Raw genomic sequence first — 13,595 nt, 5'->3', positions numbered from 1 at the left:
AAATTATTAATAATATTTTTTAATTATATAATAACATTGACAAGTTAATGTTTTCCTCTCCACAAGTTGATTAGCAAGTAGTGTTTTCCTCTCCACAAGTTGATTATCAAGTCAATGTACCTTGACAAATTAATGTTGCCTAATTATCTTTTCCTCTCCATTTAAAAATGATAAATGAAATGCTTACTTGGTCAAACTTGTTAAAGAGACTAGGGGAAATACATACTCTCTCTGTTTCATTATAAGTGTCGTTTTAAGTTTCGACACACGGATTAAGGAAACAATTAATTTTGTATATTTTCTATTAAAAAACACTATTACCTATATACCTAACCATATTTCAACCAATAGAAAAATAAATTTTGCATAAAATTAATAAATTTTGCATTGAAAATCGAAAACGACACTTATTTTGTAACGAAAAAAATTCTCTAAAACGACACCTAATATGAAACGGAGGGAGTATTACGTTTGTTACTTAGTAAAAAATGCATTCCTTAATTTACATTCCAAAAATTGTTTTTTTTTGCCTTTGACTATCTTTTGGGTATGAATGTTAAGATGCGTATGACTATTTTGTTCAATATTTCCTAACGTTTGAATCCTCTCTCTCTCTCTCTGCACCAATGGCTCAGCGGCTTTTCTCTTCCTCTCATCTTTCTCATTCTTCAACCTCAAACCATCGTAATATCTCTCTCACGAGCCGCAACGGTCTACTTCTCCTTGTCGCTCTCCTCCTTCTCCTCGGTGTATCATTACCCTGGACGGCATCTCCCTTATTCATCTTTCCTAACAAAAGCTCTTCCTATTCTTATTCTTCTTTGCCCTCCAACTGGCGCGACTATTCCCTCGCTCAAGCAGCCAAGTTCGTTGCTAAGGACGGGACTGTGATCGTCTGCACCGTTAGCTCTCCCTTCGTGCCCTTCTTAAACAACTGGTTGATTAGCGTTTCTAGACAGAAGCATCAAGACAAAGTCCTCGTGATCGCTGAGGATTATGCTACTCTCTACAAGGTTAACAAGAAGTGGCCTGGTCATGCCGTTCTCATTCCCCCAGCGCTAGACTCTCAGACCGCACATAAGTTCGGTTCCAAGGTATGGTTTCATATTTTCGATCCAAATTTCACTTTTACCTTGAGATATTCTCATAAAATATGTATCAGAAAATTGGTTTTATGCATGACTTTGAGTTTGAATACATAGTTTTCATCGTATTAGCATTTGGTAATGAATGGGTTGACTACGCATTAGACCCTAAAAACCGTAATGATTACCTTTTAAACACGTTATGATACTATAATAATAAATAATAAATAATAATTTATTTATAATTTATGGTAGTTACTAGTATATTATATTATTAAGAAAATAAAAAATAAAATTTTATTATTTGTATATTATAATATTATACTATTTATTTAATACATCTATGGCTACCCTATGAATATCAAAAGACCAGTGAACTTGTGGATATATCAACCATTTTTTCTTTCTGATTTTTATATAATTTTGAATGATTCTATATCCCCTGTTTCTGAATGGAATAATCACCGCAAAGAAGTTGTTGTATTGCGATGAAACCTGTCTTTCAACTAATTTATCAATTAAGCCTTATTACAAAAAAAAAACTAACTGTATCACATCTAAATTAGGGTTTCTTCAAGTTTACATCTCTGAGGCCACGACATCTCTTGCAACTTTTGGAGCTAGGCTATAATGTGATGTACAATGATGTCGATATGGTCTGGTTGCAAGATCCGTTTCAGTACGTAGAAGGAAGCCATGACGCATACTTCGCTGATGACAGGACTACAGTACGTGCAATTCTATCCACATATCTCCTTGACATTTTAGAGTTTTTTTTTTCTTTTATTAAATCCTTATTCTCTTATTGATTTTGGTGCCAGATAAAGTCTTTGAATCAGTCCCATGTTTTACCACCTCCGGATCGAAATGGAGTGACTTACATATGTAGCTGCATGATTTTCTTGCGTCACACCAATGGAGCAAAGCTTCTCATGAAGAAATGGATAAAGGAACTTCAAGATGGAACTAAAGCATATGAAGGAAATGATCAGCCAGCATTTAACTGGGCACTTAACAAGACATCTAATCAGGTATTTTTGAATTCAATGCGTATAATATCATTACGGCACTGAGATTTTGGGGGCTATTGACGGTTTAAAAAGATTTTTATAGTTTAGGGGTATGCAATTTTTTTTTACAAATTTAAAGACCTATTTATAGATAACTTTTTTCAAAAATTTTAAGGGACTTAAAAACGAATGTTTTATTTGGCTTGGCCAAAACCGTCCCCTGATCATAAGACTCAGCCTCTTGACTCTTTATCAGCCATATAACATTCACACATAATATGAATGTTTTTTGTACAAGATCACTTTTTGAATACATTCTTTGTGATCTTGTATTTCTGCAGGTAGATCTATACTTGCTTTCACAGGCAGCATTTCCAACAGGAGGATTGTATTTCCAAAACGCCACATGGGTTGAAGAGACAAAGGGGAAGCATGTCATAATCCACAACAACTACATAATCGGTTACGAGAATAAGATGAAACGCTTCCACGACTTTGGTCTATGGCTAGTTGATGATCATGCTTTTGAGTCCCCATTGGGAGAGATAGAGTGAAATTTGAATGCCTTGTTATGTGTGAATGTTATATGGCTGATTCAAAACAGAGGAAAACAGAGGTAAATAAAAGAGATGTATATCTTGAGATTATTCGAATCATTATTTTTTATATTTTGTATTTATGTATGTTGTTAAGCTATATATCATTTTCAACTGTTCGAAAATGATATATATATATATATATATATATATATGTATGTATATTCTTCTAATTTCATGTAAATCATATATATTATTTATAAATAATATAACGAGCGCCTATCATCTTTTAGAACATTGATTTCATAGTGATTTATTTATAATGACTTCATTATTACATGGAAACAAAGATGGTGAAATGAAAACACACAAAATTTACTTAGATACTAGTTTACTCATATAATCAAACAACACATAACACACACAGCCACAAAAATAAGGACGTTTTGAAACATAAGTAAACAACTTGAACACAAAAGATGAAGAGAAGAAAAGTATCTAGATAGTGGACTCGCCAGCTTAGTCTCAGAGAGACACAAAGCATAACAGCTTCAAGAACAATAGTGTCTTTCACAAGGTATCCTTTTGCTTCATCTTTTAGCTCCTCTAGTGATATCAACTCAGATTTCCCCCATAACTATCTCCACTCTCACTCGCATAAAACTGCCAAACTGTATATAGAGTAAAAAAAATGAATAGTCTAAGGTCCTAGTTTTTCTTACATGTTTTCTCGACATGGTTAGTGTTTTTCTGATTCAGTAGACGCAGCTTGAGCTTTGCGTAGATGCCAGAGACAACAGTATCTTCAAAAAGTTTATGTAAATATTTTCACTAATTTTGTAATTAGCAATGAACTATTATTATGCATTAATATATAGTCAACTATTTTTTATAATCATAATCAATCATATTAAAATAAAAATATTATATTGAGCTAAAAAGATAAATTTATATTAAATTAATAAATTTATAAATTTTACTTTCATAAATATAAAATATTTATTTTAATATATATAAAACGATGACAGAACGACTTAACATTAGAAAACTATATAATACATGTATAAATTAAGATTTTTCTTTTATACAATAATATATTCTCTAAAATGAATAAAAGTAAAAAAAAATATTGCTAAAAAGAAATCTAGCTTTGAAAGACGGGTCAGAATTTAGCATAAATTAAATATAAAATAATTTTTAAATATTTTGTTTCATGCATATATTAATTTGTTTAATAACTAAATGTAAATACAATAAGAAGCAACAAATACATATGACGGTTTTAAACAATTGATTAACTACAACATATAAAATATAAAATTATAAAATTATTATACTTGAAATAGTTATATAAACATTTAAATATATGATTAACTTTTTAAAAATGTATACTACTAATGATCTAAAATAAATATCTACCTATATAAAACTGCTAACAAACATCCGCGCAGTTGCGCGGATCGAGATCTAGTTACCATAATTAAAATATATACACAGTTAAACATTAATAATATAACTTTTAAGAATTTTTTACACGCCTTTTCAAAGTAAAATTAGTGATAGAGATATATATATATATATTTAGTGGGTTGACATAAATATTAGATTTTTTGAAAACATAAAGATTCTATTGTAAACATATTGCTAATATGCTTTTTTCTTTCGTCTTTTCCTTATTTTTATATTATTTTTTTCCTTATTTTTTCTTATAAAATCTACTGAAGCAAAAAACATAAAAACTTTTCTTACTATACAAAAAAAATAGTCAAAAATATTAGTAAAATCTAAAGGTAAATACTACTTGGGAAAGATTGGAAGCCTTCAGAAAGGCCATAAATTTTATCGTTGGAAACTCCGTTCCTCAATAACTAACTACAAGCAAATCAGTTCATCTCCCCCATAGCTTCCAGCATTTATATCCAGTTGAATGCTCTCTCTGCATTATGCTCCCTTGCTTCTCTCACTACTATCACCTTCTTCCTTAACACGTACACAATAGCAGCAGTCAAGAACATCAGCAAAGCTGCACAGCCACTTGATACTGCTTTGATTATCATAGCGTCTGTCTCGAAAATCATAACTGTGACAAAACAAACAACAAGTGAGCTATATTGAACCAAACTTTAGATTAAGGGAGAGTGTGTATATACGCACCATGAAAGTAAATGTACATGTCAGACATGAAGTAGTAGCTTCCAAGTATAGCTGGAGCTTTGTACAATTCTTTTCCTAGATCAAAACTAACAACATCCAATTCCTGCTGTGTGAAGTTCTCCTTGCCCAAGGGAAAGACAAAAATGTCTACCTTAAGGTTTTGAAAACTCACATAGGTCGTAGCATTCCTTATGGACACACTCTCCACATGAAGATTGGAAGACTTCAAATAGGCCGTTAAACGTTGGATAAGTAAGTTCTTCGTCGAGTTGTTTACTTCAGACAAGGAAGCATGAAGGAAGTACATGCTTCCTTTGATGAAGTTCTTGCACTCATACTTTGGACTTGTTTCCTTCCCGTGATCACACGGAAAACACTCGAGGGAAGATGATGTTGGCGAGGCTTTGGAACTTTCAGAAGCTAGATAAGTTTACAACAATCAATTTCTTGATATCTTAAGCTTAACATGATAATTAAATGTATTAAACTTACCATATAGTGGAGATGGAATCAAAATGAGAAACATCATCATGACATATCCAACTGTTGCATTCATCTTTCGCGTACAAGAAGAAATCTTCTTTTACTTCGTCTCTTCTTTCTTTCTTAATGTTGTTAATGTTGATATGACTGATCAGTTTGTGTTCAATAAACTAGTTTTTCAAAAATATAAAAAGTTAAAAAAGTTGTTAACAGGGTAATGTTTGAGAGTGTCATGTGATTTACCAACAATTGTTTTTGTAATGTTCACCATTGCAATACTCAACTTCTTCTTGGATGTATTTGTTTTGTTTTAGTCCTTGGAAGAAAAGAAAGTGATGGTGTACTTAAATCTTTTGGTTGCATGTAAACCTTATTTGCTTGATTCTTGGTTTGTCCCATTTGAGAGGTTGGGCCAATAGATAGTTTGCCATCGATAATATTTTTTTTTAAACATTGAAATTCGGTTGTGAACATAGTGAAAATATATTTCTGTTTTTATCTTGTTTTTTTGGCTTATATTTTTCTTATTTTTGCTTATTTTTTGTTCTGTTTTGCTTTTTTTTTTTTTGTAAAATGTACTGGGTATCAAAATTTTAAAAATTTATTACAAAAGAGATTATTTTTATCACATGCAGCTCTTGGTGCGCTTTTCTTCTGCCTCAAAGTTAGCAATAGTCAAATGTTTAATTAATTGAGAATCATTTAAAAAGTTGTAACTTATATTTTGTACTAATTACAAAAAATTGATGATGTGTCACTTAATTAGGATATCAGTTTAGCTTACTTGACAGCTTAAGAATAAATTAAATAATTTGTAGGTCCATTATCCAATTGATAAGAAACATTATATTAACCCAAAATATAAGAAATTATTTCCTTAAATAAACGCAGCGATGTTACCTAATATGATTAATATATATAGCAATGAATGATTATGATTAATAAATATTTAATAACAATTTTTGTATATTTCCTCATTTTTGTTCAATTTTATATTATTAAATGAAATTAAACAATTACATTACCCATATAATAAAAAATATAATTTTTTATTGTATGTTATATATATTTTTTTTTAAACCTTTAAATTACAAAAAATGTTAAAATCCCATTGAAAATTTTCTTCTCAATGGCTTAATTGTTTTTGATATAACAAGATACAATGATCATAAAATCGTATTTAATTTTTATTTAAAATATATTTATATTAAATAATATATATATCTATCTTAGTATTTTTTAAATTAAACTATGTACCATTTAAAAATACATTAATATGTTAATTTTGAAATTTGCATTGAAAAAGTATTACGATCTTAATATTTTAATTTTGCAATCTGAATTGAAAATATCACATCGGAAATTTTGGGATTAATGGTTCAAATTTTTGTTACATCAAATATAAAAATATTAATAAAATCATATGAGTAGGAAGTCTCAATAATAAATATTTATATTAAAATATACTATATATTTATGTCAATATCATTTAAATATAATTATATACCATATAAAATAAATAAAATGATTATTTTGATTTATTTACCATAAATATATTGTAAATGAACAAGAGGTATTATGTTGATTTATGTGATTTCTCTAATCTCCTATATATTAATTGAGAAACAATTCAACATTTGTAAGATTTTATTAATGAATATTGTTTGAAAATTTTACAAGAGATCGATACAACTAAAATTTATTTAGAAGCTATTGAAATTACCTAACGAGAACATGGATTGCACAACAAATTTTCTTTCCTAACCCTAACCCCCTTTTCTATTTGTCATAACACCGACAGAGAATATTTGGAAGTGTCGATTGACAATCTGAAATGGTAAAATTTTTATGTTCATCCCATTGTTTTCCTTAAATGGGTCTAAAACATGTTTTAATGATTAACTAAATGGGCCACGTACATAGTAAAATGTATTTTGGTTTAAAAATTATTGCATACCCAAAATCAATATGAACCATCATCATTTTCGTTTAAAATTTTGTCACAATAAAAATATAGGATTGGGAAAAAATATGTATCCAAAAAAATCAAACCAAAGTCAATCCAAAAGTAGTACTGAACTTTAACCAAAATTGGTTAGATATCTGAATGAGTTCAAAATTTTGGTATCTAAAAAACCGAAACCGAACCTGATCTGAACCAAAATATTTCAGGTATCGAAATATATCCAAACCATATTTATATACTTAAATATATTAATTATGTTTAAATTAAATATCTAAAATAATATACAAAATATATAAAATGTTTTTAAGTTGTCTAAAATACTTAGGAATATATACAATTAGTTATAAGTACATGTTTAAAATATCTAAACGAAACTTAAAACACCTAAAATACTTAATTATTTATTGATTTCATATCCAAATATTTAAGCTAAACCAATTTTTTATGTTAAGTTTAAGTATTTTGGTATACATTATTCAAATATATATGTTATGTATTATTTTTATTTTTAGATTTTGAAAATTTTAAAGTATATATGAACTTGAATTTTTGAAAAATAAAATAAATAGGTTTTCCAAACCTGCAAGGATCTGCACCAAATCGAACCAAATGGTACTCGAATGTCCACCTCTAATCAAATATAAAAAAAGTTATTGATAATAAAATGTATATTGTTTATTATATTTAGGGTAATTCTCTCAAATAGCCCTTTTTATTTTAAATTTTATTTTTTTAAATTTGAAACTCTATCCCCAAAATCTCACCCCTTAACTCTAAACGCTAAGTCTAGATTAGTTAACCCTATGATAAAAACGTATTTTTACCTTTTAATAAAACTTATTTTGGTCATTTTTTTTATTGGGGGCAACTTTTGTGAAAATAAATTAAAAATGATTATTCTAAGGAATTTCTCTAATATTTATGTATAATATATTTTAAAAAATTCACTCCATGCCTGTGCGGATTATCATCTGGTATCCTCTATATATTAATTGAGAAGCATTTAAAAAATTAGAACCTTAATTTTGTATTAATTAAAAAAAACTTCAAATCCTAGGTGGCACTCTAAATGCCTTTTAAATTTCATTTCAAAGAATTCTAGAGCATCTAATATAAAATATAGTTTAATCTAATGGTATCACATTATTCCATAATTATATAACACTAGAGAACATTATATTAACTTAAAATATAGGAAGTGTGTATTCTTTCCTTAAATAAAAGCTACGGAATTACCTAATATGATTTACATATATATGGCAATTAATGATTATGAATAATAAAGTTTTGATAACAATTTTTGCATCTTTCTTCATTTTTGTTTAAATTTATATTATTAAAAAAAAAATTAAACAATCACATTAACCATATAATAAAAAAATTAGATTTTTTCTTATATGTTATATTTTGAATTTCTTAAAATGACTTTAAATTACAAAAAAGAGGAAACCTTATATGTTATATTTTTTTAAACGACTTTAAAATACAAAAATGAGGACACTTTATATGTTATATTTTTCTTATATGTTTGAATTGTCTTATATGTTATATTTTGAATTTTTTTAAAATGACTTTAAATTACAAAAATGTAAGTTTTCCTTAAATATATGACTAAAAACATTAAAATGACATGTATCAATTCGATGGTTGATTTGAAAGCTTTCAAAACCATATGGAAGATAAAAGTCAAAATAATTTAACTGTGGAAACAATACTGTTCACTTTTTTCAAGAATGAGTTTGATGGAAAAAATAAGATTTTTTATGTCATAATTTGTTTAATGTCCACTAGAGAACATTATATTAACCTAAAATATAAGAAGTGTGTATTCTTTCCTTAAATAAAAGCTACAGAATTACCTAATATGATTTACATATATATGATAATTAATGATTATGAATAATAAAGATTTGATAACAATTTTTGCATCCTTTTTCATTTTTGTTTAATTTTATATTATTAAAAAAAAATCACATTAACCATATAATAAAAAATTTTGATTTTTTCTTATATGTTATATTTTGAATTTTTTAAAATGACTTTAAATTACAAAAAAGAGGAAACCTTATATGTTATATTTTTTTTTAAACGACTTTAAAATACAAAAATGAGGACACCTTATATGTTATATTTTTCTTATATGTTAGACTTTTTCTTATATGTTATATTTTGAATTTTTTAAAACGACTTTAAATTACAAAAATGTAAGTTTTCCTTAAGTATACGATTAAAAACATTAAAATGACATGTATCAGTTTAATGGTTGATTTGAAAGCTTTTAAAACCATATGTAAGATAAAAGTCAAAATAATTCAACTGTGAAAACAATACTGTTCACTTTTTCAAGAATGTGTTCGAGAGAAAAAATAAGGTTTTTATGATATAATTTGTTTAATGTCCACTAGAGAACATTATATTAACCTAAAATATAAGAAGTGTGTATTCTTTCCCTAAATAAAAGCTACGAAATTACCTAATATGATTTACATATATATGACAATTAATGATTATGAATAATAAAGATTTGATAACAATTTTTGCATCCTTCTTCATTTTTTTAATTTTATATTATTAAAAAAATAAACAATCACATTAACCATATAATTAAAAAACTAGATTTTTTCTTATATGTTATATTTTGAATTTTTTAAAATGACTTTAAATTACAAAAATGAGAAAACCTTATATTTTATATATTTTTTTAAATGACTTTAAAATACAAAAATGAGGACATCTTATATGTTATATTTTCTTATATGTTAGATTTTTTCTTATATGTTATATTTTGAATTTTTTAAAACGACTTTAAATTACAAAAATGTAAGGTTTCCTTAAGTATACGACTAAAAACATTAAAATGACATGTATCAATTTGGTGGTTGATTTGAAAGCTTTCAGAACCATATGGAAGATAAAAGTCAAAATAATTCAACTGTGAAAACAATACTGTTCATTTTTTTAAAGAATGTGTTCGATAGAAAAAATAAGGTTTTTATGTCATAATTTGTTTAATGTCCAATCCGATCAACCCATGATGTATTAATTATAGTTTTGTTCCATTATTTTTAATAAAAATTGATCCGATCCATCGGAAAGAAATTATATAATAACAACAAAAAATATTTTATATATATAAATAAAATGATCAAATATATAAAAGAAACTATCGATAATATATCCAAGGCGCAGGTCTTATCCTAGTATCAATGAAACCGCAAGAAAATACTGCTTCAGATTATTTTAATGTCAATTAGATTCTTGTTGGTGAATTCTCTAAGGATGGAACTTGAAGACATGAGAAGAGAACGTGAAGACTTGCATGATGGAAGGGATATTAAGCAGATGACGTCAACAAGAATATGTACAACATGCTAGGGCTTGATTCACTCTGTATAAAACATTGTTTTGTTCCAAAGTGAAAGTATAAAGACAATAAATAAACAATGTCCATCACCGAGAAGGAAGAAGCTTCTGTCTCAAGACATCTATCTAGTCAGGTATTTTGAAGTTAATGCGTATAATATCATAAGACTCAGCCTCTTGACTCTTTATCTAACTTATGAATGTTTTTGTACTAGTTCACTTGTTTGAATACATTCTTTGTGATCTTGTATTTCTGCAGGTAGATTTATGCTTGCTTTCACAGGCAGCATTTCCAACAGGAGGATTGTATTTCCAGAACGCGACATGGGTTGAGGAGACAAAGGGGAAGCATGTCATAGTCCACAACAACTACATTATCGGTTACGACAATAAGCTGAAACGCTTTCACGACTTTGGTCTATGGCTAGTTGATGATCATGCTTTTGAGTCCCCATTGGGAAAGTTAGAGTGAAATTTGAATGCCTTGTTATGTTATATGGCTAATACAAAACAGAGGAAAACAGAGGTAAATAAATGAGATTCGGAAGATGTATGTCTTGACACTATTCGAATTATTAATAGGTTCCTCTAGAGATAGAAGAACAGTGTTCCCTTATATGTATCTCATCTACCACTTTAGTCTTCACCGACTCTTGCATGATATCAGTCTGGATGCGTCAGATCGATTAGTGGGATTATCTTCGGCTTGGCGATCATTTGACCGGATCCAAGAAGATGCATGTGTTTATAAACACTCTTTTACGTGGCCAAGAGTTATGCTTTGCTTCTGGACGTTAAAAGAGTTTTGATGTCAATCAAGACCCCATTAATTCAAATATTGTATTCAATAAATGAAAGACAGACATTTAAATTGAAAGGATCCATTCTTCCTTGATTATTGCATTACATATATATATATTAATTTGAAAAAAAAAAACATAAGGCAGAAATGATTATGGTAGGTAAGAAGGGAGCCCACTGTTCAAAAAGGAACGCTGTGCAAGACTACTGTCTCAACAGTGAGACCTGGTCCGAAACCAAACAAGACACCCCACTCCAACCCTTCTCCTGTCGTGGCCACACCATCTTCGGCGGACTTCCTCCTCATCTCGTCCAATATGAAGAGGACGCACGCGCTCGTCATGTTTCCGTACTCGCTCAACACGTGACGTGTGGCCCTCATCTTCTCTGCCTTGAGTCCTAGCTTTTTCTCAACCTCATCAAGGATCGCTCGACCACCAGGATGGGCTATCCAGAAGAGGGAGTTCCAGTCGCTTATCCCCAGCGGTTTAAACGCCTCGTGTAGACTCTTTTCAATGTTCTTCGAGATGAGCCTAGGGACGTGCTTCAGGAGATGGAAGGTGAGTCCCGTTTCCCTCAACTGTAAATTTATAGCGCCGTCCGAGTCTGGGAGGATGGTCTGCGCGGCAGACACCATCTCAAAGATTGGTTTCTCTCCCACAGAGATATCCGGGTCCGAACCGACAACGAGTGCGGCGGCGCCGTCACTGAAGAGGGCCTGTCCGAGGAGGGAATCAAGGTGGGTGTCAGAGGGGCCACGGAAGATGAGGGCAATGATCTCGGAGCAGACGACGAGAACACGTGCGCCACGGTTGTTCTCGGCGAGGTCCTTGGCGAGACGGAGGACAGTGGCCCCGGCGAAGCAACCTTGCTGGTACATCATGAGACGCTTGACAGAAGGACAAAGACCAAGGAGCTTGGTGAGCTGGTAGTCGGCACCAGGCATGTCAACTCCTGAGGTAGTGCAGAAGACAAGGTGGGTAATCCTGGACTTGGGCTGACCCCATTCTTTGATGGCCTTCTCTGCCGCCTCTTTGCCTAGCTTAGGGACTTCAACCACCACTACGTCCTGTCGAACGTCGAGAGAAGGAGCCATGTAGGCGCACATGTTTGGATTATCCTTCAGAAACTCTTCCGTCAGGTGCATGTGCCGTTTCCTTATCCCCGATTTGTCGCCTGTTAGCTGTTAAATAAATATGCGCAAATATATATGCCAAAAATACAGATGCAGAAATAGAATGTAGGGTTTGTTAAGACATACACATGCGCTTGAACTTCTCCTTAAGGTCGATCATGTGTTCGCTGTTGGTGATGCGGAAGTAGTAATCGGGATACTCCGCTTGGATCACATGGTTCGCAGGGTTGGCCGTGCCTATCGCCTAGATACCTGCAGGGCCATCTGCTCTCTGTGCCTCTCTGATCTCGCCCAACGAAGACGGCGTGCCCATCGCTAATAGAGTTTGATCGATATGTGACTTTGTGTACTATGTAAGTTATGTGTACATATTTTAAAAACATGCGGGGAGTGGGATTATATAATAAGATGACAAAGGAGAAAAAGAGAAAGGGTACGTTGGATGAAGCACTACGTATCTCTAGGATAGCTCCTTTTTCTGTGGTTCTTACAGCGTGATTAATGTGGATCTCTTATGAACAGATTATTATCATAATATAAAACTAGATCTCGATCCGCGCAACCGCGCGGATTTTTGTTTTCATTTATTTTTATATAAATATTTTGTTTTCAATTCTAAATTGGTATATATTATAATATATGTGTCTATCAATTTTTAAAACATAATAAGTTTACGGTATATTTTTTTTATTGAATAAATTGTTTTAAATTTTCACATGTATTTGTATCATCTTCTATATATATATTTTCGGATTATTATTTCATTATTAAAATCATAACTATATATATAAAGATTAGTAAAATATTGTTTTATTGTCATACTCAAAGATATTGTAACATTTCACAAATTTAGAAAGTTTTTTAAAAATTAAACTTTTCGCTTCATAGATTTATATTATCGAGTAAATAATTAAACATTTTATTGATAGCCCAATAAATCCAATGGATCATCTATTGTTTAAATCCAGTTATTGATAGCCCAATAAAAATTTCTGGTAGACCCAAAATTTAAATGATAAGATTAGAGATTAAATGTAACATGATTTTCTATGAATAAGTCCA

The 13,595-nt window shown here is 30.1% G+C and overlaps 2 protein-coding genes across 2 annotated transcripts; one reads left to right on the top strand and one right to left on the bottom strand.

Annotated features, from left to right (window-relative positions):
• Positions 1-337: 337 nt before the first annotated feature.
• LOC106426629 (UDP-D-xylose:L-fucose alpha-1,3-D-xylosyltransferase MGP4) lies at positions 338-3,228 on the top strand. The gene is made up of 4 exons (XM_013867342.3): positions 338-1,094; positions 1,652-1,813; positions 1,907-2,116; positions 2,437-3,228. The coding sequence occupies exons 1-4, from the start codon at positions 627-629 to the stop codon at positions 2,647-2,649; spliced, it is 1,053 nt and encodes a 350-aa protein (XP_013722796.1). The 5' UTR covers positions 338-626; the 3' UTR covers positions 2,650-3,228.
• An 8,277-nt stretch (positions 3,229-11,505) lies between these two features.
• Positions 11,506-12,986, bottom strand: LOC106426632 (chalcone synthase 3-like). Its single transcript, XM_048769554.1, has 2 exons — positions 12,660-12,986; positions 11,506-12,574 (listed from the first exon to the last, which is right to left on the bottom strand). The coding sequence occupies exons 1-2, from the start codon at positions 12,691-12,693 to the stop codon at positions 11,580-11,582; spliced, it is 1,029 nt and encodes a 342-aa protein (XP_048625511.1). The 5' UTR covers positions 12,694-12,986; the 3' UTR covers positions 11,506-11,579.
• Between the last annotated feature and the right edge of the window lie 609 nt (positions 12,987-13,595).

The sequence above is a fragment of the Brassica napus genome, chromosome C9, assembly GCF_020379485.1.
Source record: "Brassica napus cultivar Da-Ae chromosome C9, Da-Ae, whole genome shotgun sequence".
Lineage (NCBI taxonomy): Eukaryota > Viridiplantae > Streptophyta > Magnoliopsida > Brassicales > Brassicaceae > Brassica > Brassica napus.
Note: the sequence above shows the minus strand (reverse complement) of the source record. Positions and strands in the feature narration are given on the sequence as shown.

Coding starts and splice junctions, on each gene's coding strand:
- LOC106426632 (XM_048769554.1), bottom strand. CDS start 12,693: ATGATCGACCTTAAGGAGAAGTTCAAGCGCATGT. Junction 12,575..12,659: donor GGAGAAGTTCAAGCGCATGT/GTATGTCTTAAC, acceptor AACAGCTAACAG/GCGACAAATCGGGGATAAGG.
- LOC106426629 (XM_013867342.3), top strand. CDS start 627: ATGGCTCAGCGGCTTTTCTCTTCCTCTCATCTTTCTCATTCTTCAACC. Junction 1,814..1,906: donor TCGCTGATGACAGGACTACA/GTACGTGCAATT, acceptor TTTTGGTGCCAG/ATAAAGTCTTTGAATCAGTC. Junction 2,117..2,436: donor TTAACAAGACATCTAATCAG/GTATTTTTGAAT, acceptor GTATTTCTGCAG/GTAGATCTATACTTGCTTTC.